The 24,397-nt window shown below is 35.6% G+C and overlaps 1 protein-coding gene and 2 long non-coding RNA genes across 3 annotated transcripts; 2 read left to right on the forward strand and 1 right to left on the reverse strand.

The window, feature by feature from the left end:
* The first annotated feature begins 710 nt into the window (after positions 1-710).
* LOC146733796 (uncharacterized) lies at positions 711-3,473 on the forward strand. The gene is made up of 3 exons (XR_014926720.1): positions 711-786; positions 2,980-3,048; positions 3,442-3,473. It is a non-coding gene; the product is annotated as an uncharacterized LOC146733796 (long non-coding RNA).
* A 3,930-nt stretch (positions 3,474-7,403) lies between these two features.
* On the reverse strand, positions 7,404-21,747 carry LOC144361207 (uncharacterized). The gene is made up of 9 exons (XM_085490961.1): positions 21,680-21,747; positions 20,968-21,044; positions 20,771-20,864; positions 20,595-20,682; positions 20,113-20,198; positions 19,917-20,019; positions 17,945-18,137; positions 17,690-17,807; positions 7,404-7,798 (listed from the first exon to the last, which is right to left on the reverse strand). The coding sequence occupies exons 2-9, from the start codon at positions 20,984-20,986 to the stop codon at positions 7,726-7,728; spliced, it is 774 nt and encodes a 257-aa protein (XP_085347087.1). The 5' UTR covers positions 20,987-21,044; positions 21,680-21,747; the 3' UTR covers positions 7,404-7,725.
* On the forward strand, positions 11,082-16,125 carry LOC144361210 (uncharacterized). Its single transcript, XR_013422359.2, has 4 exons — positions 11,082-11,240; positions 11,673-11,742; positions 15,602-15,678; positions 16,010-16,125. It is a non-coding gene; the product is annotated as an uncharacterized LOC144361210 (long non-coding RNA).
* Positions 21,748-24,397: the final 2,650 nt, after the last annotated feature.

Here is a 24,397-nt window from a genome sequence, read left to right on the forward strand (position 1 = left end):
TACAGTATAGCCACAGCCATCACTGCCTATACCTCAAATTGCAGTCACGCTGCAATCTCTCATTACACTACAGCCCCAGTGGTTGAAGTTTCATTACTAACACAGATTTTTGAGTTGTGTTATTTCTTGCGTTCACATGGAGGGGGCTCATGACATCCTGGTATATTTTTTGTAAGCCAATGGATTTCGTGTGTGCCCCTCTGTTTTGCCAAAGTAATAAACTTATTTTTCATGTACATATTTGTGTTTGTGTCATAAATTCATTTCTTTATGTAATTACAATTACTTTATTGTTTTTGTCCTTTTTTTGGTCAGAATTGTTCCCACCAAATATTTTAGCAATATTTAGATATATTATTGCCTTCTTTCAGAACTTTTATTCCCACTTTTGCCATAAAATGAAAAGATTGTTGGTTTGCATTCATCTATTCATTCGTTATTCTTAATGGTTAAGGTTGTAAAAGTTATGTTTTGAATAACAATAAATGTTGTTTCTGTTGATATCTCAAGAACTATTCATAATATCTGCCCAATATTTATATTATTCATTAACATTTTAGAACCAATTGTACAAAAAAGAGAAAAACTTATACCCCAGTAACTTCATATAAGTTAATATTAAAAAAAAAAATAGTTCTACCCATTCACTATTCTGGTGAGCATGCATTAACATTGTATCTATGATTTCTTGTAGATACATGGGCTGAAATAGAGAACAAACAAAAACTCATTAGAAGACAATGTTTGGCAAAGAAGCCACATAATATAAAGGTGAAATGTCCCAAGGTAAGAGCTGCTGTTCACTTTATAGATTAACTCGTGTATGTCAGCAATTGTTTTTTTAGCTCCGCTGTTGACTTTGTCGAGCGGAGCTTATCATATGAGTGATTGTCCATCGTCGTCTGGTGTCTGTCGTTCGTGTCAACTTTTTATCTTTTCGACATCTTCTTGAAAACTGGAAGCCTGAATGCTTTGATACTTGGTGTATATGTACCTTGGGTGGACCTCTCTTAGGTTTGTTCATTTCATTATGATATCTTTTGGTCATATTTTTGTAATTTTTGGTAAAAAGTGAATTTTGGTCTTCTTGTTAAAAACCACAAGTCCAATTGTTTTGATGCTATACATATTATTCATTTTCTAATGATATCTCTAGTTAGTCCCCGTTCGGACGAAGTCTGAAAACGGGGACTTATAATTCGGTCTCCGTCTGTGCGTCTGTGCGTCCGTCCGGAGTCATATCTCAGAATCCCTTGGACCAAGTTCATTCATTCTTTGCATGTGCCTAGTACTTTATGTGGGACATATGCACATGCAGTGGTTTAGCAATTCGATTCAAAATGGCCGACTGATAGCCATCTTGTTTTTTGAAAATGTTGTATTTTGGACATGCTTTGTCAGTTTTCATTCAAATTTAGTACATAGATCATACATGTTAGGATACATGTCCCCGACCGTTCGTGAGTTCCTGAGTCTCTCCGTCTGTCAGTCTGTCTGTCCCTCCGTGCGTCAGTCTGTCCAGAGTCATATTTCAGAATCCTGTGGCGATTCTGTTCATTCTTTGCATTAGCCTAGTACCTTATGTGGGACATGTGCACATGCAGTGGTTTAGCGATTTGATTCAAAATGGCCGACTGGCAGCCAACTTGTTTTTTGAAAATGTTGTATTTTGGACATGCTTTGTCAGTTGTCATTAAAACTTGGTACATAGATTATACATGTTAGGATACATGTCCATGACGATTTATTTCGCAATTGGATCAAAGATGGTCCACTGGCAGGCATCTTGTTTTTGTTTTTTTATGCGGCATCTTGGATGTGCTCTGTCTTTTTTCTATTCAAATTTGGCGCATACATTTACTTTATACGTGTTGGGATGCATGTCCATGACAATTTGTTTCAAAATCTGGTCAAGGATGGCCGATTGACAGCCATCTGACTTTTTGGCCTTACTACTATATTTCCACAATTTATGTATCATTTACATTCGTATTTGGCACATACATCATACATTTCAGTGTGTTTCATAATCAGATCAAAGATGGCCGAATAACGGCTGTTTTTATTTTTGGCTATACATGTATTACTACTACACGAAACATTCGTTTTGATGTAAATAAACAATCTGTTGTATACGCCACTTAGAACTCAAGTTTCAAGCTTTAATATGACGAGCACAAAGAGAACTTTCAAAAATTTAACGAGGACTGTGTCATTTTCAATGACTTGTTCTTTAATTGAAATGTGCATTTCTAACAGGGAAGCCATCTCAGCCAACAGGCTGCCTGTTTTTTCTCTTCTTTTGGTATAAACTTATTTTGATTGGACTACAAGTCTCTATATTTAATGAATATTTTTGTTGCTGTGGTGTAATTGGTGTATTCTCAGAACCACTTGCAGTATTGTGTTGATGAAGTTGTATGGTAGGTTTGTTTTGTATTCTGTAATTTACCGGGGTAATCTTATTCATGTACAATAATGGACAACCATTCAACCAATAATTAGATATAATCACATGATATTTTCTCCCAGTTCTACGCCACGAGTGATCATTGTCTGAGTTTCCTAGTGGACACACTGCCTTATTAACTCACCATAGTCTTAATTGAGAGATCAGAAGGATTGGTGAATGTAATTTTTCCTCTTTATTTTGTAACTGTATACTGTATTAGGTTTTCTTGCCTGTTTTCACCCATTATTATTAGTTTCAGTCCTGGGTGAGTGTACCATGTCAGGATAGCATTATGATAAGGAGATGGTCACAGACCCTTGTCACATAGTCCCAAACTGGAATATAGTCTTTGTAGCAAATGCACTTGCAAATTGCACGTAAAAAGTCAAAAGAGTGAACAGTTGCATTCAATGTCTGTAACTGTCACCTGGCACAAAAATGAATAGGAACCTTTATACTTTAAAGTATAATGCCTTAAACAGCTTATATCATGTACTATTAATTTATTTTATTTGTTTTTGCATCAGACTCTAACAATTACAAGGGTTATATTTGATGGTAAAAAATATAAAAAGGCTGCCGGATTAAAAGACTTTGTAAGTAAAGTTAATCAGATGAGTTCTATGATTATGAACAAGAGTTTGTTACATTTTTTATGTAAAACTGTTACATGCTGGATCTAACTGTGACAACACATATAACAGTTTTGATGTTATTTGATACTGTTATCTGATCCATCAATTTAATTTTGACTTCCTTGTCATTTATTTTTTATCAGCATGTTTAAATAAGGATTGCTGCCTCAGAATGTATTGAGCACACAATGTTTTGTCTGTTATCCACTGCGCGACGTTTTAAAGCTAGCATGTCTTGGAATATGTGTGTTTGTCATAATTTTTTTATGGAATTGGCATTTAATCAATCCAAGTTGGAACAAAGAACCTGCTATGCAAAATGAAGATTTTCATACTCTGATATTTTACCAACAGGTTCCTTTTAATGTACCATTAACAGTAAACAATGTAAAGGAAAAATGCTGCATATTCTACAACAGTAGATTTACCTCATCAAAATTGTTGGGTGGGACAACAGGTCCTGAGTTTACCTGTGATGACCAAATTCAGAGTAAAACTAGTTTTTATTTTTATAAGGTTAGTATAATTACTGATTGCCTCATGTAAATTTTGGACTGGTGGCTATTTACTGCTATTCTGAGAGTAGCTCATTGATATTGATTGTTAAAGAATTCTGACATTACTGAAGGATTTCTTTTGTAGTTAGTCTCACAGTAAACACAATTATCTCTATTTCTAATCTATGAACGTACATTTCAAAATGGATGTTAAATGTTATAGGCTGATGAAGAAGAAGAAGAAGAAGAAGACAACAGTGATGATGATAAGGAAGAAAATGATGATCATGTTGGTGGTGGGGAGATGAGAGAACCAAGTAGAAGGTGTGTATGAAGCTGTATAAGAAACACTAGTTTATACTACTAGACACCTAATGACTTCAAAGTTGTATTGTTAGAAGCCAATAAGTACATGTTAAGTAATACCTGTACTGTATTTGCTCTATTAAAATTGCATCTCCAATGTATACTGATTTATTAAACTCTTACTTACTACCCTTTAATTTATGTAAGCACATGCAACTACTAACAGAGCAAAGATGGTACTGTAATAAATCCAACATCTATGGTATTTGCAAAAATATCGCTGTCTATAGCTATATATCACTGAGCAGTTTCATTGACTCTGCGTTTGATGTGAAGTCTGAGATGCACACCAGACTCTTGTTTTGTGTCCTGTATCACCATTATGCTCCTCCCTCCCTTTTGAATTCATGCGATGACTATTTAATACTTATGTTACCACTGTGGTTGAACAAACTTTGAACATCGAACATTACTCTTGAAGTAGAATTCAAACAGCAATTCATGACGAGATTTGTAATAAAGTTAATAAAAATGTGTCAGATAACTCACAAATATAGTAACTTTCAGATTAGATTCATGGCCAAGTTACTCAAAATTGAATGACTTTCAACTAAGTTTTGCAAACAGTACAACATTAATACAACAGGAAAGTAAAACTGCATACATGTAACCTGCATCATCTATTTTACTTTTTTATTCTTTAGTTTTATCATGAGTGACATAGTTGATTACAGTGAGAACTCAGGTGAAAATGGTGAGTATTTATATTAATAGGTTGAAAAACTGTAATCTAAATAAAGATCTTTCACTCAACGCTTATCATGGTTGGTTACGATTGTTAAATGAACTACTATTGAATGATGAAAGGGGACATTGTGAAATTTATTTCTCAATTGAACTTGTAGCTGGAACTAGGAATTTTTTCCTATTTGAAAAAATAAATTACTAGGTGTGTTAAACATTGAGGTTGTTATTTGTAAACCAAGTATACTGATTAGCAGCACTTACATAAATAACAGTGGTATGTTATTGCCAAAAGTGATATTTGTCTATTGCTGTGATGTAATTGATGGTTTATTAATGCTTCTGTTAGAAATACACTTTGGTATCTCAAACCAAATTAAGTATCCAAGTATCCTTCCATCCTTGCAGAATTCTCAGCTTCAGCTAAGCTTAAAAGCTTTGCAAGATGTGCAAGTGACAACCTTGGTAAGAATATACATGTACCACTTTTCTTTATTCAACATACTCTAGTCTATGTGATACATTTTTTTAGCTCCGCTGTCGACTTTGTCGAGCGGAGCTTATCATATGAGTGATTGTCTGTCGTCCGTCGTCCGTGTCAATGTTTTACTTTTTTGACTTCTTCTTGAAAACTACGAGCCTGAATGCTTTGATACTTGGTGTATATGTAACTTTGGTAGACCTCTCTCAGATTTGTTCATTTCATGATCATATCTTCAATTCTCTGATTTTGGTGAATATTTTTGTCATTTTTGGTAAAAAGTGATATTTTCGACTTCTTGTTAAAAACCGCAAGTCCAATTGCTTTGATATTACATATATAGGTACTACATGTGGACCTCTCTCAGATTTGTTCATTTTGTAATGATATCTTCAATTCTCTAATTTTAATGAATATTTTTGTCATTTTTGGTAAAAAGTGATATTTTCGACTTCTTGTTAAAAAAAAAAGTCCAATTGCTTGATATTACATATATATGTACTACATGTGGACCACTCTCAGATTTGTTCATTTTGTAATGATATCTTTAATTCTCTAATTTTGGTGAATATTTTTGTCATTTTTGGTAAAAAGTGATATTTTCAACTTCTTGTTAAAAACCGCAAGTCCGATTGCTTTGATATCACATAAATAGGTACTACATGTGGACCTCTCTCAGATTTGTTCATTTTGTAATGATATCTTTAATTCTCTAATTTTGGTGAATATTTTTGTCATTTTTGGTAAAAAGTGATATTTTCGACTTCTTGTTAAAAAAAAAAAGTCCAATTGCTTTGATATTACATATATATGTACTACATGTGGACCACTCTCAAATTTGTTCATTTCATGATGATATCTTCAATTCTCTAATTTTGATAAATATTTTTGTCATTTTTGGTAAAAAGTAATATTTTTGACTTCTTGTTAAAAACCTTAATCATTTATGGTGAAAAATGATATTTTTGAATTCTTGTTGAAAACAGCAAGTCCCATAGCATTGATACTATGCATATTGTTCATTTTCTAATGATATCTTCTGTTCTTTAATTGAAATGTGCATTGCTAACAGCGGAGCTATCTCAGCCGAGAGGCTGCTTGTTTTCATAACCCCCCCCCCCCTCTCTTTAAATTTTAGTTCAAATTTGTGCATACATTTGTATGTACATACAAGCACTCATGAGTTGATTTCATTGAAACTTCAGACATGTACAATACATAGTGCCAGACATAATGTTTTCTAGATTACTGGTATAACACTAACTTTAGTACATCTTTAGAAAAACACTGTTTGTATTTGTTTTTAACAACATTTGTGTTCTCATTCTCATTTTTATCAAGAACAATATATGAATAATTCATCAAACAAGACTGATTACCATTTTTGTTATTGGTAGCATTTTCCATTGAGTATTTGATTAAGGTTTCCTTTTACAAAATATCATGGAGACATACTTGACCTGTTTTGGTAAAATTTCACAATACATGGTAACTAGAGTTTGTATATTAATGTTTTGTAGCAATATTAACTAAGATAAATGAATTGTTTTCTCATTAGCTGTTTCTGATAGAAAGAGAACTGCTGTAAAGATAAGTGATGAAGTACCCAAATCTTCTAGTATGTTATTATATTCTACTACATGTATTATAAACTCCTGTTCATCTCTCGATCACATAATGTGTTATTGTAATCTAATTTTTATTAGTTTCCATTAAAAATTGTACTCTAGATTACTAAACTCTAGCACTTACATATATCTGCAAATCTCATTGACACAACAGCTGAAACTTCACTTCCCACATTGTTTAGTTTCCATATTCACATTTTGATACACTGCCATCTGCACCTGCCAGATTGCATTTTGAATTAATTTTTTTTTTACCATTTGGCTGTTGCAAACTGAGAAGCTTCAGGTGAGAGTTGTCAGTACATGCTTCTAACCACTTTCATAGCCATTAGTTGCCTTCACTTATTTGTTGCCTGAATGCTCGGCAACAACCCAAATCACGCCCTTTAATTAATGTGAATTTAAGAGAACATATACTGATTCATACTAGTATGACATGACAATGGAGGGAAGTGAAGCTATATATGTTTGGATGCTGTAATAATGAATGAAATAAATGCAGAAAGTTGTCGGTGACACATACTTTGGCATATGCCGAGATCCCACAATGTGAACATAGTAATTGTTCTCTGCCAATGAACATCTATTTCAATGTTTGCAATATTTTTTTGCTTTTTGTACATAATTTGAACATTCGAGATAAATATATAAACAATTAAATTGTTTGGCAAACAAAAATTTTACTCAACAACCTAAAGTTTTCACAAGAATATGCTGATGAACAAGATTTGTTTTTGTCTGGTCTCAACCGTATTTGATACAAACTTGAAACTCAGCTAGTTTGGTAGTTTTATGCAGGACTATACTGGTGATAAAGTCTATCTGTTTATGGTTTTTGATAATTTGTTGACATGTACCTGTTGAGTGACATCCTAATATAGCCTTGCACATAACAATTTAAAAAGAAAATGGTAAATTACTGACAATTCACATAATACAATGCATAAATATAAATCATAATAATTAATTATTATTATTGTTTTCATTTTAATAGTTGGAATAACCAAATTTCTAAGACTAGGAAGGAGTCTGCCGTGCACTTCTCTAGAAAAAACCTGTAAGACACAAATTAATATTTTCATTATATAGTTTTTAAATATAATGATAGTTCCATACAATAAACAGGTTGAATATAATATGAGGTTATTACGAGGATACCAAAAAGTATGCTTGAAGATCGATGCGACAACGTACTGTCTGAGTGCATGCTGTAACTTATGGTGTTACAGTGATAGATGTATAATAATATATGTTATTCACTAATATTTAATAAGAGTCATGGCAATTTGATTGGGCAATGAAATGTTCTATGCTGTGCAACTTGTTCATGTATTAACCAATTACCAACTATACAAATGGTTAATGGAGTTTAATATTGTATTGATTTCACCACAGTCCCTCTATCACTGTGGTGGGGACATCTATTAACCGACCGCGTCTCCGTACACACAACACTGTACGCAACCTACTCAAAAATCGACTTCCAATGTTTTGATTCTGGTTCTAAAAACTTCTGCACAACCGCACAATTTTTTTTCGCAAACCATGTCGGGTAAATCATTAATGGTAATGATATGCAGGTCAACTTGAAGATGACCCCTGACAAGTTGCGTCAACTGCGGATTACGTATAGGTGTCAATGGTTTATTTACCTGCTGCGCGCAATAGGACAATAGGACAACGGTCGTTTCAAGACCGGTGATAGAGGGACTGTGATTTCACTAATGAACTAATATGTTTTTTTAAATTGCATTTTGTGAAAAGTGATGTTTCAAATTCACCCAAACCATTTTGATTCAAATGACCAGTTCCACTCACACTTGTAGTTTGTGATTTTTTTTCTTTGAATAACTTAACTATGTTTATGCTCAGCAATTTGTGTTAAACACCATAGCTTCTAGTTACCAGTTGATTGGTGATCAATGAACATTTTGTAAGTTTTATTTAATTTTGCTGTCTTGTGTAGATTCAACTGGAAGTGTGTATGTTGCAAAAATTAAAGTGGATGGGATCAAGTGGTGTGATAAATCATTCCCAATAAAGTTTAAAATTGGATCGCTTGTTGGCGAAGGTGGTATGAGAGATTGCTACAATTGTACAGTATTTAACTGTGATATATTTGACCATGAAAAAGAATATGTTGTTAAGACATACAAGTCGGATACTGTAAATACAATGCACAAGATTCACTACAAGCTACTACCACTGGGCAAGTCTAGAACAGACAGTGAATTGAGTATGACGAAAAAGGCAAGGAAATTGACAATTCGTATAGTCATCCTAATAGTACATATCACATTCTTTTAAATTATAACAATCATAATTTTATCATTCACTATTTATATTTCAATATAGGAAGTGCAGTCACAAATGGCAGCCAGGATGCTTTCCTTGAGTTTTCAAAATATGGCACCTTCTGATTTTGGGGAAACACCAAAGTAAGTATCTAATTATTTATATCACTACTGAAATTTGATTCTGTTTTCATGTTGTCAAAATCCATCGAGTTAACACTTAATTGATCAAGTATTATGCAGCATTTATAATCACCTCAACACAAATATCATGTTCATATTTACAGGTAAACCTATTTTTGCGTACATTTATATAGTAATCTTAAAATATTTGTATGTAATGTTTTATGATTGATTTGAATCGAAATAAATTGCTTGAACTTCATGTTTGTGTTGAGATAATATACATAATGGTGTGTGCTTAAGTTATTAGTACTGATCCATTCCATTCAGTTTATACATGGCCCATGAGAAAATTGCTACGTTCACACGACAGCATTTTATCGGAGCCCAAAGGCTCGAGCCGGCTTGAGCCAGCAAAAATGGCTGTGTGAACGCGTTCGGCTCGAGCCGGCTCGAGCCAAGTTCGGCTCCACTAAACCGTCGGGGTTGAACTCCGATAGGGTTGAGTCCCGGCATGGCTCCGAACGTGTAAACGCATCGGGGCCCAACTATCGGAGCCGAAATCACGCCCTCAATCGTCTTCTTCGAGTAACCTCTCATTTCAATTATGGCGGAGACAACATCTTTCATAATTTCACGCAATTTCCCGCTTGAATAAGAGGTACGCGGCCTAGTGTATAGTAACGAATCATTGCGATAGATTGATAGCTCGATGGGAAACAAAAAATGGCGTACGAAATTATGCGACAAAAACTTGAAAGAACGACTGAACGGAAACTTTTTAAAGACACTAAAGATAAAAATCGTAGAAGCGATCGCGGTACGGTGACGTGTTCCATAGTCCGTCTATGATAGATAGAGAGAATCCGTGATTCTTCCTAGGAGTTTTAATAGATATCGCCACAGTTGAATAGTTACAAAATGGTAATTTTGCATGACAATAACTTGAGCGAATAGGCTGTATTAAACGTTTTTTAGCTGCCGTGTTTCCTGTTTATTCGAGATACTAGTACCAAATTTAAAATACCAGTCATTGTCTTTTCTACCTCCATGGTCAGGCTCCTTTTTCTCCTAGCTCAACAGCATCATGTCAAGTAAAGAAAAAAACACAAGCACGACACTAAAATCGTTTTCAGTCACTAATTATTCAAGGGCACTGTTCCGCTCGGCTCTGATCGAACTGAATCTAACTCTGGCAGATCTCGGCTCTCGTTCGGCTCCCGACCGTATGAACGCATTGTAGATAATCTCCTGTTAATCCGTGGGAGGAGCAGTAGTTCGGCTCCGATAGAATGCTGCCGTGTGAACATAGCAAATAACAATTTTTGTAATTAGCTAACCAAAACTGAACAGATTTTCTTTAGGGCATTTGTCATACCTGATTTTAGCATAGATGTATAAATAAACCTGTTTCAATAACTGTAAACTACGGACTGAACAATTGCTGAAAACATAGAACATTTTGAATGTTTGTTTTTTGTAGTTCAATGTTGAAAGACCAAACTTTATAAGTTATTTCATTCAAATTATTTGTAAATAATTATACACACTTTTTAACATGAACATGCCCATAGTAGAGTTTAGAAAATAAGTAGTTTTAGTTTCTTTTCAGGAAATGTTTTATTTATTTATTTATATTTATTTTTATTTATTTATCACAAGAGCTGGTGAATTAGATTCAGATGAGACACAATAGTCATACATCGGGAAAATAATATCTAAAATAATTTATATAATTGTTAACCATGTATATGGTGCCTAATTACTATAAACATGATCCTGATAAAGATACTTATATTTGGATTGAGGATAAACAGAACTGCAGTCATATTGTAATCCTTCTTTTCTGTTCTTTTTTCCCATTTTAGTGTTATACCATGTTATTTGCTTAAGAAGAATGATTCAGATCATTGCTATATGATCGAGGAAAAATTACATGGAAAGTTTGTGAAATACATGAATAATGATGGGGTAATTAATAAACTGTTGGCGGATAAAGATAATGGGAAAAAGATTATGGCGTTTTGTCATTATGTTTACGAGAAATTTAATAAAAAGCTTGTCATAGCGGATTTACAAGGTATGAACTGAACATATTATATAATAGATTTAGCCAGCCACTTAGATATCTATTTCCTCATTTACACAACAGGCTTGAGCTTGAGCCAGCCAAAATCACTGTGTAAATGTGTTCGTCTGTGATATATTTTGTGTTAGAGCCAAGAAAGGAACACATCAGAGCCGAAATCACACCTACTCTAATCAGATTGGAAAATAACAAGATTAAATGAAGCGCAGTAGTAACCTACGGCCATATTAAATTAGCTGAATTTTTATATGTTTAAATTTGGAAATTCTTTTTCATCCATATATTCTGAACTAGTTATGGGGGTATGATATGACTCGCAATGAGCCAAGTGTCAACAAGCTGTTCTATTTCTAACAAGGAGCACTTCCCAGAATTTTCAGGCAATGTTTTAATTATGTACATGTATATTGCTGTTGATAACAGGTGTTGGTCTTCAGCTAACAGATATAGCACTAGCGACCTGGGATGTTCTGGATCCGGAAAGCAAAGACTTGTGAGTAAATATTTATGTTCATTAGTGAAAATTTTTGGAAAGAGAAATGGAACAAAAAATCATGTGAACAGTGTAAATCTTGTGCCATTTAAAAAAGAAGAAAGTTGAAGTAGTATAATAATACAGTAACTATTATAACAATTTGTAGTTAAATTTAGTCTCCATTCAGATGCAGTCAAAATAACAAGGATTTATGGATTTATCTCCATTCATCCGTATCCAGCCATATCTCACACCATTCAAACATCGCACATACATCAGACATTATATTGAACATACACACATGCATTTCATGATCTGATTCAAAATAGTTGGATGGCAGCCATTTTTAAGGCCAAAAATGCATCAAAATCACACTTCAACAATTCCAAAAATGGATCTTAGTTGTGTGTTGACGGATTGTTTTAAAATTAGTACATTCATAAAACAGGTGAATATTGCCCTTTATTTTATTTTTTGGATTGAATTCATTTTCCTGGATTTGGCAAGAGTGTTGCATACGTTGGAAGCTTGCCGTTCCAGGGTGTGGCAAACCGGTCTATCTTTGGACCGTCCCACAGCCAAAACAGCCTGGAGGCTACCCACTGGTGTATCTGCCACTCTGCATTGTATTACAGGCACCAAAGTAGAGCTGTTCCATCCATTCTGGTGGAACGTAGGGAGCTGTGCATAACCTGAAGGGGGGGCACCCAAGATTCGAATACTTGGCCCAGCTGGGCAACTCAAAGGAGATGGCAACTCACCGGGTGCATCGGTATGCACGCAGGACCCGCTTAAGTCTAGTTGGGCTAGCCAGTCGAAACGCTGAATGGCGTCTCTATGCAGAGCCGATCGAGGAGCACGTACTGATTCAGTCTGCCCAGTCCTGAACTTAGATTTGGTATTATGAACACATTTGAGTAGAAGCCTGGACTTAATACCGGTTGATCTACCTTATGTATGGCGCCCTTTTTCCAGCGAACTGTCTATTTCCTGTCTGATTGCTTCCGCCTTGCGGGAGTCCCCTGGCAGTGCACCCAATGGGGGAGACACTGACGGGGGAGATGGAGATTTCAGCGGTATCCTGTAACCATATGTCACCACCTGGAAAAGTCCAGGGATCGGTTACCCGCTGTCTCCAAACCGGACTACACTTATGCAATCTGTGTGCGACAGGGATATGTGGCCATGGGTTTGTCAGTTGGGAGGGGTGGGTGCTCTCTTCCCCCGTGAGCTGAGTTTCCCCAAGGCCTGTGGTAGTCACTAAGTTGTGACCTGGCCACTCGCCGAACACATGCCTGTCCCCCCGGTTGCAGAGGTAAGCGTCAAACATGCTTCCCCCGCTGCCGATGAGGAGCCACCACCTGGTCCCTTCTTCCCGTGGGGCGCGCCGCTACTCTTTGTATGAGCGCTTGCCTCCTGGCTGACTCTGGCTACCGGACATCGCCTTAGGGCATTGTGTTTTCTGTGATTGGGCCTCCCTTTGTTTACCCTTGGCAGTGGCCAACTGGCTAGCGGATTCGATCTAAACCATCTGGTTTGTTACACTCTGAAGCCCCGAGACTGCACTCACCATCTCTCCATCAAAGAGGTCTGCGTTACCGAGGTGGGGACGTACCTTCTGACTCAGTTTGCCATCTAAGACTGCGTCTCGTTGCACAGTAGTAGCCCCAGCCAGGAGAGCCAGGCGACACTGGGGATGTAGCACGTAGATGTGTGGTGGTCCACCAGTACATGTGTCGCCTGGTCTAGGAGGCTGGTGTGTTCTGCCTCTGCATGGGGTTTCAGAGTCCTGGGCGTGCAAAATAATGCGCTCCAGCAACGCTGCCCTCAGGGCATTATGGGACGTCTCAGACTGAGTTGGCCAGAATGCCCATGGAACACGGCCGTCCCCTTTTACCCGGTTTGCCAAACAGAAATTTGTGGTACCGGGGCCCGGGGAAGGAGCTTTGGGATCCGGTTGGGGGGGGGGCGTTTTGGTCTCATCCCACACTTTGGGGTCTGATCCCGAAACCACCCTGATCGGTTAGCGCTTGGTCCAGCGGAAAGTGTTGCATAAGATTTACCCCACCCTGGAGCCTTAAGCGTTACCTCCTCTGCGGCTGACCCACGTCCACCCATCAACACTGTCTGCGCGCCCTGCGCCCCACTCAGCACTCGGCTGGACAGGGGGAGACGTGTCGATGGGGTTGCTTTGGATCTCGACGCCTGTGATCCCATAAGCGTTTAAGCAACAGTAAGTGGTTGCCTTAGGATCAAAGGTGGGGGTATATACATCGTATCACTAGGATCAATGATACTCCGCATCACCCTAACGGTGTGGCTCACTGAGTCATTACGGATGGAAGACTCTGAGGGACTGCCCGTGGTACCGGCTGTATCCAACGCGAACAAACCGTCTCCTTTCAACTTAAATATGTGAGCGAGAATGTGTTCGACTGTGCGTCTCATAACAGGGTTGGTTCCCTCTGGGGACGCCTGTGGGTCGGAAGAAGGGAGTCAAAACCCACAGCGGAGCCCGGACAGGGTAAATTCCTGAGTCCGGTACCGCGTGACGAACCCAGGCTGGCTGAAAGTAAGGGGGAGGCGCAACGTGTGCCATGACCCGAAAGCCCTGACCGAAATCAGAGCATCCCTGCTGGTATTCAGTGCCCGAGGTCCCAGAGGAGACCCGGTGCAACTAGCCTGAGCCTCGGCTTCACCCAAAAAACAGGTGACCTAGATTCAGAATCACTGATTAATGCCTACAGTTCAAAATAGTCATTTTGACTGACCGGAGTCTATGGTGGGAAATTGAACGTAGTGAATTTCACACATACATCTGACATCAGATCGAACATAGGCACATGTATTTTTGTTACCATCAAATCCAAAATGACTGTCTGGCAGCCATTGTGTTTAAACAAGTGCATATCCACATAGCCATATTTCATACATGTTATGTTATTGATATCACCTTGATATTCATGTGATATCTCATGCCTATAATACAAACTGTCATTAGTAGTTTTTACCGACAATATCAAACCTGAACTCACTGGATATAATTATCTGTTATGCTAATTACACATGTATTCTGAATTTGCATTACTAATTTCATAGGTACTTTGGATGTGATAACATGTCTAAAACTGCCATAATAACATTTAGTAAAGAACATAACATGTGCAACCGTTATTGTCAACTTTTAAACTTACAAGGTAGAGTTCTTTTTATCATTGAAGAGTTAAAGTTAGTTCAGTTGATTTTCAAAGAGTTAAGATTTACAATTGATTTTAAAAGAGTTTTCTTGTAAGTTAAAGCAGCTTAAAGGACTTCCAACTTCCACCAGCTTTGTATTATCACAACTAAAGGTGCTTTGCTAGTGTATTTGAGCATAACTAGGTGATATATATATATTCAGATAACCAAGTATATTAAGCTATATTTGTTTTTAGTTTTGATTCCCAAGATTCAAAACTTAAACATAGATTTTGTTACATATGATGACATGAAAATAAAAGATAAATATCATGGGGATAGTATAAAATGATAAAATATCAGCGAAAAAATAAACAAAGATTTTTACCTTGCACCCATTTTTAAAACGCGAAAGTTTTGTATTCTAAAAAGCTGCTTTCATGGATTCTCTCAAAAATTCTAATCTAATCTTAATCTAAGTAATCCCACAGTTCAATTGTCTAAATATATCGATAATCAATTGCATGGTTTTATGAAAAGTTATTTATGTGATATATTAAAAAGCTTTGACTAACATTAGCTATGTTGTAAAATTGTTTTATTATACCATTTGTTGGTTCACACTAATAACTCTCTCTTAGTATTGTGTTTGACTTCTTTCATATTATATTAAAAATCATTTGTGTATGTATTTCTCTAGGTATTAATCCTCTTCCAGATGATATAGATGAGAATGATCAGGCAACGGTTAGTGACATTGGTGAATCTGAAGTTGTGGTAAGTGTGTTGGGGTTTCACAAAGTAAAAGAGGTTTGCAGGACGAATTATACGTGTTGTTGACAAATAATAATCAATTCAGTTATCTCCAGGATCAAAATTTAAATCACGGTGTTTCGTGTTTCTTTTCAACGGAAATATGCGCTTAATTTTATCAGCATTCTTTGTATTATGAAGATTTAAATTTTAAAGTTATCATTACGTGAATTTTCCAGCCATTTATGTGAGATGTTTGCTTTATAATAAATCATTTCACCACTTATTAGTGGTCTGAGATATTGGTAAATACCTCAAATAATATTTAACATTATTGAACTGTTGTATTTTTCAGAGCTTTCGAAGTCCAGATAAACTAATGAATGATGTCTGATGTCTTGTTCATTGAACTGCGTTGTAATGTTTGTGGTTTATTTGTTTTTGAAATAAATTGTGTTCTGTTAAAAGTAATTCATGTGAATTTGTTAATGATTTTTTAACTAATTATGATAACCAGTACTATTATACACATGGAACAGGTAAAAATAATTTGAATATTCAGAAAATGTGTAGAGATAAATTATTTACTGTCATTGTAATAATCAGCCAAGCATTGAGCTTCATGATTTGAGTTGGGGTACGGTATATATGTATGTACCGGTACAGGAGTATGTGTGTTCATTCCACTGATATCTAAACAACAGTTTGTCAGATTTCAATGAAATTTGATACATAGCTTCCCTTGGTCATTGCACAGACCGGGTTTGGTTTTGGTTGAATTGCCTAAACTTTTACCAGATTAAAATCTAAACTTTGGTTCATGGCTGTAAGTGAATCCCAGGGACAGAGCTATAATGGCAAACTGGTACATCTCGTTTAAAAGGATATTAAATCTAATTAATTTTACACATTTCTGTACTTAAATGAGCATATTGTATTTTGAAATTGTATTTTGATCATTTTATAGCACCCTCTAGCTCATCTTGCATGATGTCAGTCATTGGAAAACATAGTCAGGAAACTAGTATGTGAGTGATAGCTAGGATATCGTATGTTGTTCAATAGATGAAACCACATTGTATAATTAATAATTTAGTAAAACAAATCAAAATGATGACAGCTTCAAAGCCTACTATACTGTTAGTCAGCGTCCACTTGACTGATCCAGAAACTGAACAAACAGTTCAGAATACCATCTTGGACTTTAGGCAAAATTTACCAAAAGTTGGTGTATTTGTTTCTCAGAGGCGATTCAACCAATTAACTGCTCATTTTGAATATAACATGCCTGAACATTGCTACATATGAGAAAAATAATATAATTTTGATCAGTCACATGATTTGGCTGCCATCTCGATATTGTGCAAGTAGAAATTGTTCAATTACAAGTGTTGTATTGGTCCGATTGGAATAAAATTTTGTACGTGTATTCTACTTTTTAGATACATTCTGTCCCATGAATGTCACATGGCTAGGTTGTGTGTCAACGCGCCTAACCAATATTGAGCATGGTATTTTCTCATCTGAGACCACCAACTTTCTATACACTGTACGCAAAGAAGAATAAAGAAAGTTTAGAAAGAGTTCCAACGTACAGATAAAACAAGTAATTGTCAATGACAATTCCCTTTTCAGTATTTCGTGATTTAACACATTAGTACAAAATATTTATTTACATTTGTGTGGCAGAAATGATACAAAGTGAAACAGGGACTAAAAACTAAAGAAATATCTATAATTGAATCAAAAGAGAAATTCATCTATGGTACCTTAAGTTGGATGTCATGAATCCTAGTATTTTATGCACATTTAACTATGATCACATTCATGCGATAAAGTTAGTAAAGCAAGTAAGACTAAATATCTGTATTTATTATGCTAGCTGTTAAGACAGCTATGTTACAATGTAGGCCTACTTGAGTAATTAATATGGCAACAGGTGTAATATGGCAAGTTTGGGTGAAATTGATTATGAAAACATTAACAAAGACAACTAATTTTATAATTATATATATATATTATATATTGTACTCACTTGATTGGTAACTGAAGAGCCATATAAATGCACATCATTAACACCAGTACTATTGTGTAAGAATAACTGACACTGTACAAGATGTCCAACTTCAGTTCCTGCATCTGACCTGGTTTTTCTAGGGAACACTTAATGAGAAAAATGAAAACCTGTAACATTACCATGATAAGTTTTATACAGCCATGTTCATTTTATCATATGTAATTTATCAAAAGAACATGCATCCAATAACTATGTACTCTAACTTGCACTCACCTTGCTCAGCAACAACAGTGTCATAAAAGTCGCGTGCTATTAGATGAGGGCTAGAATTAGTTGTATGTACACGCAACCATAATATTCTCCGTGAATATCCATCGATGCAACCATGAATTGCAAATGGAAACTCAGAGTGTTTATAGCCTAATAACTTGTCATATCCATCTAAGTGCCATGACCAGTTTGGACCCTTGAAACAACAAAATAGTTATAGCAGTTGTAATAACATTGAAATACAATTATAGGTCTACAAATAACACACAATGTACAATGTATGTTCTTGATATAACATTTTAAATCAAGGTTCTTTTGTACCTCTTACGCTTTGCTGCTAATGCAATAGTGTAATACATATATAAAACAGTGTGATAAGGATCACAGTCTCCTGATGTTGTTTAATTGGCACATACATTGGATTTATATGGGACCTTGATGCACATAACTTTGATAATGGGATTTCCTTCCTCCAATTGTTTTTTTTTCACTTCGCTACCGAAAATTCAGTATAAGTTTGCTATAGGATTCATCTGCACTCGTAAATTGAACATGATTTTTTGATGAGTAAATTATTTATTCATGTCATTCATAAGTTACCAAAGTAAACAAAATCTCCATCGACACGATCGCCAATCAGGCCTAACAAATCAAGTCTGCATAAAATTGAATTGATTTCAGTGCACCTTGTCTGACTTTTTTGGTCAGAATTTCCAACATCGGTTGACAAATGTGTCAATATTTTCTCAAAACTTTAAGGTTGTCTTTTGCAACCTCGACCAAGGAGTGGCGACAAGTTCTTGTTTATGTCTACAGTAACTCCAGCCAAAGTGGAAAGTTGTTTGATATATGATTTGATGTCTTAGTATCATGGCCATTTCGGTTTAATTTGAATACATTTATGCCAAATTTTAGGAATAGACCAGATACACACAAGTTGCATAATCATATACCAGGAGATGAGGAGATGATAATCTTTCTGGGAGCAAAAAGGAGTAAATTTGTTGTTGCTATTTTGGAGTGTGCATTTCTGCTGCGATTGTGTCAAAACTATAATGCAACATTTTATCAGGTTTCTTTAATGCAACAAAGTCCTGCACACCAAATCTACTAATCATCTCCCAACTAGAAAACATCCCATCTCTGTTAAAGGTGTCAGTGAATGATATTTTACTCAAACAACGAAAAGCCTTAAGGTGTTTTATCTATCTACGAACACAGCTACAGTAATTGTACATCGATTTACTGTGACCTATTAAATGTAACATCAAGAAGGAACAGAAATACAACAAAAGCTAATGGCTCATGATTATGTGGCATTGGAATAACCTGCCGGTTGACAAATATGGGGTGACCTTTAGTACTGACATCATGTCTTACATAATTGTATGTTTTTCAAAGCCTGAAGGGAGCAATTTTATAGTGGGTGGAACAGGAACCTATAGCAAATGTTATGGAGTCTAATTTCAGTAGCAAAACTGAGAAACAGAGGAAGCTTGCGTAAACTAAAACAAAAGAGTGTCCAATATCAAGTTTATTGAGTACAGTATCACACATGGCACCTTCCTTGTGATTTCCCATACTTGGAAAATGTCATGATCAAATACTTGTACTGGGGATCAGATATTCAAAAATAATATGATGTTTAAAGTAGAAACTAAAATACAAATTTAGAATAATATATAAATAAAGTGTATAAACATATATCAAACATAATCCTTCAACAAGCACACTTTCTCCTATTTTGCTTACATTCTTATCCATACTATGTTTCCATCATATGATGAATGAATCTACTCACACAGTGAACTCTCCATGACTGTTGTGTGGAACAAAATACACTGCAGAGCCTAAAGCTAAATAGAAGGATATCCCTTTTACTTGCAGCCTTTACTCATATTAAACAATGGAATAAACACATTATTAATAAATAAAACCATTAAAAACATATGTTTTTAACATCGACCTTAATTACCTTGGAATAAAATTTTCTCCTTTCTCCTATTTGCAATCTGCCGCCTCTTCGCTCAACCATTTTGCTATGATTTTGTTCTACCATAATTGCTTCAACATGATCCCTTAATGATGTAATAAAGATTGACATTGTAAATTATATTAAAATGTAAATACATGGACAGAGAAATTCAGCAGAGAATCAGATTGCTACTTACCTTTTCACTAATATGTGATGTTTTTGTCTCAAACGCTGGTGCATAGCTTTGATACCAATCAATTTTCTGGCAGTTTGCAGCTCTCTCTAATTAGGTTGAAAATCAAATAGAATCAAATAGCCATTAGGACAAATTTAGGTAGAAGGAACATAACAATTAACATTACTATGATTCATTGAAACATTCGCTCAATGACGACTTTGATTACCCGGTAACCATTTTACAAGAAAAAATACCTGAATAGCATTGTTGTACTATGAAGTACAAAGGCCTGGTCGTTTCAGAGTTGTTCACACATGTAAATATCAAAAATTAGGTCAAAATGGAATTTGAGAGAATCAAGTACAATTATGTTCCACTCATGAAAGATAACTACACTTGTAAAATAGTGTGAAGTAATATATGTAGAATTTACTATAAAATGATAAAAACCTGTATTTTGTGAAATAAATGTCAATGAATATATACATCAGCCTACTTACTTGTATAACTTGTCTCACGTCATTTGGGGAATATTGTTCATGTCTTTTGATGTCCCATTCTCGAAGACGTCTTTTAAGTGTACTGCAACTGAGTGAAATGAAATACAATATACTGAGATCTCAAAGCAAACTAATATTAATTCTAGGCAAAAATCTATTTGTAAAAAATGACTCACCTCCAAGAAATACCAAAATCTTTTTGCATGTATAATAAAATTGTCTCATTTGTTTTCCCTCTCTCAATTAATGTTCGTAAGTACGTCTTCAACTCTTAAAAAGAAACAAAATGTGAATATAAGTACAAAACGGTTGCAATTGTTGAGGCCAAAAATCCTTGCACTGAACACCATGGACTTTATATTAATTGTCTTACCCTTTTGTGAGTCCATCATCAACACCAGTGGGAAACGAAGTGGTAATCTGATTTCGGAGACAATCACGAGGCAGTGTCTGTTGGTTCAGTAAAAATATATATATATATGTCAACATTTAAGCCTGAAATGCTCTAGTGCTAGCTATCCCTGCATTCATCGACTGTGTATCGGGAGGTGGACTAGTATCATAACAGGAGTATCATAGCAATCCTCCAAACCAGTGTGTCGGGGCATTGCCCATTAGTTCGTCTCGATCATGGAGGTAAAATTACCCGATCAACACAGATTATATGTAGGCCTACATAGTGCTTAGCCCTAAAGATAGATCGGGCGAACTAATGGGCAATGTCCCTACACAGATGTGGAGCGCATGTGTAAGTCCACCATGTACTACGAAGGGCTACAGGATAATGGGTACCTCCACAGTTTGATCAATCTGTGTCAGGCGATGTCTATCATCAGCTGTTCACGTCAATTTCAGTACGATTCTATAAGATTAAACTACACACATTTCTGCAAAGTAAACTTCAATCTCATCGACCATTGACAGACACTAAATTAGTAATCGTCATGAACACAAACCGGTGAAGAGTGATGAAGATTTAGCGATCTGACTTGATATATCCACAGTTTACGGCGATCTCATTTGGAAATACTTCTACGATATGCCGCCCCAATTCAGACACTCATTAAATAAGTCACGATACTCACCTTTCTCACACACGAAAAACTTTAATGAGCAAGACTCCGAGTCTTCAACAGGTGTAACAAGCGCCGTTGAAAAGGCAACTTGCCATTGATTGGCTTTGCAGTTAAGGTTAAGGTCGAGGGTTATAGGTCAAGGAGCAAAGGGCGAAAAAAGTAAAAACCATTTTCAAAACCAAAAGCAAAGTCATTTTCAAAAGTAAAATGAAAATGTAATTTTAAATTCATTTTCAAAAATGAAAGTAAGTTTTCAAATATAAATTCATTTTCAAAAATAAAAGTAATTTTTCAAATGCAAATTCATTTTCAAAAATAAAAGTAAATTTTCAAATGCAAATTCATTTTCAAAAATAAAAGTAAATTTTCAAATGCAAATTCATTTTTAAAAATAAAAGCAAGTTTTCAAATATAAATCCATTTTTGAAGTCATTTTCAAATGAAAATCACTTTTCAAAAATAAAAGTAAATTTTCAAATGAAAATTCATTTTCAAAAGTAAGGTGAAATTACAAATCTATAAATTGGATTTCAATTTGCGATTTTCACTCTTGTTTTTAAATGTTGTATTGATTTTAATCAACAAAGCCATTTTAAAATGCAAATCAAATATTAACTATAAATGCTAGAAATAAGGGAAAAAATTAAACACACAAAAAATTGACGCTTTTCACACAGCACGGTCGTGACCCTCCTCGGTTGCCGTATCGGTTGCTATACACCCGAAATGGATAAAACTTATAACTGTAAAAACAGGCTCTGTTGCTTTTTTATGTTTGAAAGAAACGTAATGAGAAAGAACGTGTATTTTAAAAAGCAAAGGTTGTGAGCTATTCTGCCGTCGCTTTAATAGTGGCAATACAAATGACCTGCTAAATCGATTTGTCTTATTTAACTTATGTGAGACGATTATATCAGGCGATAGATAATTCTTTTTTTAAATGCAGTTCCTCGCCCGGATATCATCAACGATTTCTCTTTACCGCAAGATTTACATTCCGAATTTGTGTTTTTCGCGAGCTACATACAATCACAAAAGGGGAAATCAAATCACCATTGGATTTGGATGTCAAATACCCGTGAGCAGCAAGTGAAGAGAAATGATGACGTCACGAGTTAGATTGTCCCGAGACGTGTGCCATGACAACGCGAGACATCGTTTCCATCGTATTTGTCAAAAAACTAGCCCCAGGGGCACATGGCTGGTTTACTATTTCCAATCGTTTAAATATTTTGTGAATTATGTCATTCATTGAGTATAATATTTGATTTGATAGGAGCTGAAATCTTCACAGCTAAATTTGTGAAAGTGTCCTGCAGAGACATAGCGTAATTATTTATCCGTTCTAAAACACTGGAAAGATGAATATGAAATGACAACATGCCGCTGGCACTGTAAACAAATTTTGTTACTACGTATATGATCAGCTAATTGTGCCTCGAAACAATGATTTGCATTAATTACTTGTTATCCCATTGCTTCGAGTTGTTTCCATTGAATGGCACACCATGTATGAGTATTCGTAGACAGCCTTGGTCTCAGACAGTTAACATTACCGAGCCTGAGGTCTGCCACAATTGAGGAGGAGACCACAATGACAATTCACAAAGCTGCACGCGTATGAAAAGTAGAAAATAAAACCTTATGAATTATATTATATAAATTGAGTCTTATGGATATATTCTACCACTGTGTGAATATATCGTTAGTTTCATTCTGTACTGTGACATATTTGATTTAAATGGGCATAAGTAGATTAGTTCCTTTTGTGAAAAACGTTTGACCTAATGACGAACAGAAACAGTGATGATAGGAATCCTGCTGGTCTGATATAAAAGCCACCAGATATTAAGCTTACGCGTAGAAGTAGAGAACCACCACCGCTAAAAGCAAATCGAAGTTTCAATAGTCGCGACAGTTAGATCACCGTACTTTAGGGGTATTTAAAAACTGTGAATACATTCACCATAAACCGTATTCCAAATAGCAGAATTAGACAGCGAAGATTATGAATTAGAAATACTCGATAGATTTCCACGATCGACATACATGATCATTGCGGGGAGTAAAGCACGCAGTGAACAACTAATTGGGCAGCGTACTGCGAGCTATATTGACAGCTTGTTGTCTGATTTGTGAGTTGCATATTCTATACAGTTCGCGTGGCGATAATTGTTAGTGGAATGTACATTTCTTGTTTAACTTTAAGAGAGTTGCCGAGAACGTTCAGAAAATTATCGGGTGGAACAACAACGGCCTAATTATTGGGGTGTAGTTATTTGAACAACGTGGGAATAGATATCAGTGTAAGAACGTGCTTAAAATCAACGCTATACCCGCATGTGTACTTAGTATAAAGGTATACTTACCTTGAAGATAACATTTTGAACAGTAGCTGAAATACCCTCAAACATGACTTAAGAATGGTGTTTACGGGAACAGACAAGCAGTGTGAGACACAAGAATCAATTAAGATCAATACATTAAGATCAATTAATCAAGAGTGATCTCAACAGTGTAAACGTTATCGGTGAGTCGAGGTTCCCCGTATACTATCATGCTCGTTCGTAGCAATATAGTGGTTACCAGCGGCCGTCCGTACGGGGTCATATCAGGAGAATTATTGCGAATAAAAACATTCACAGTGCTATATTGAAGACATTGCACACTAGGTCAATATGTCATGTCCATATATGTTTATGCGACTTTATTACATATGCATACAAA

The sequence above is a fragment of the Saccoglossus kowalevskii genome, chromosome 16 (assembly GCF_978046115.1).
Source record: "Saccoglossus kowalevskii chromosome 16, keSacKowa6.1, whole genome shotgun sequence".
In the NCBI taxonomy this organism is placed as follows: domain Eukaryota; kingdom Metazoa; phylum Hemichordata; class Enteropneusta; family Harrimaniidae; genus Saccoglossus; species Saccoglossus kowalevskii.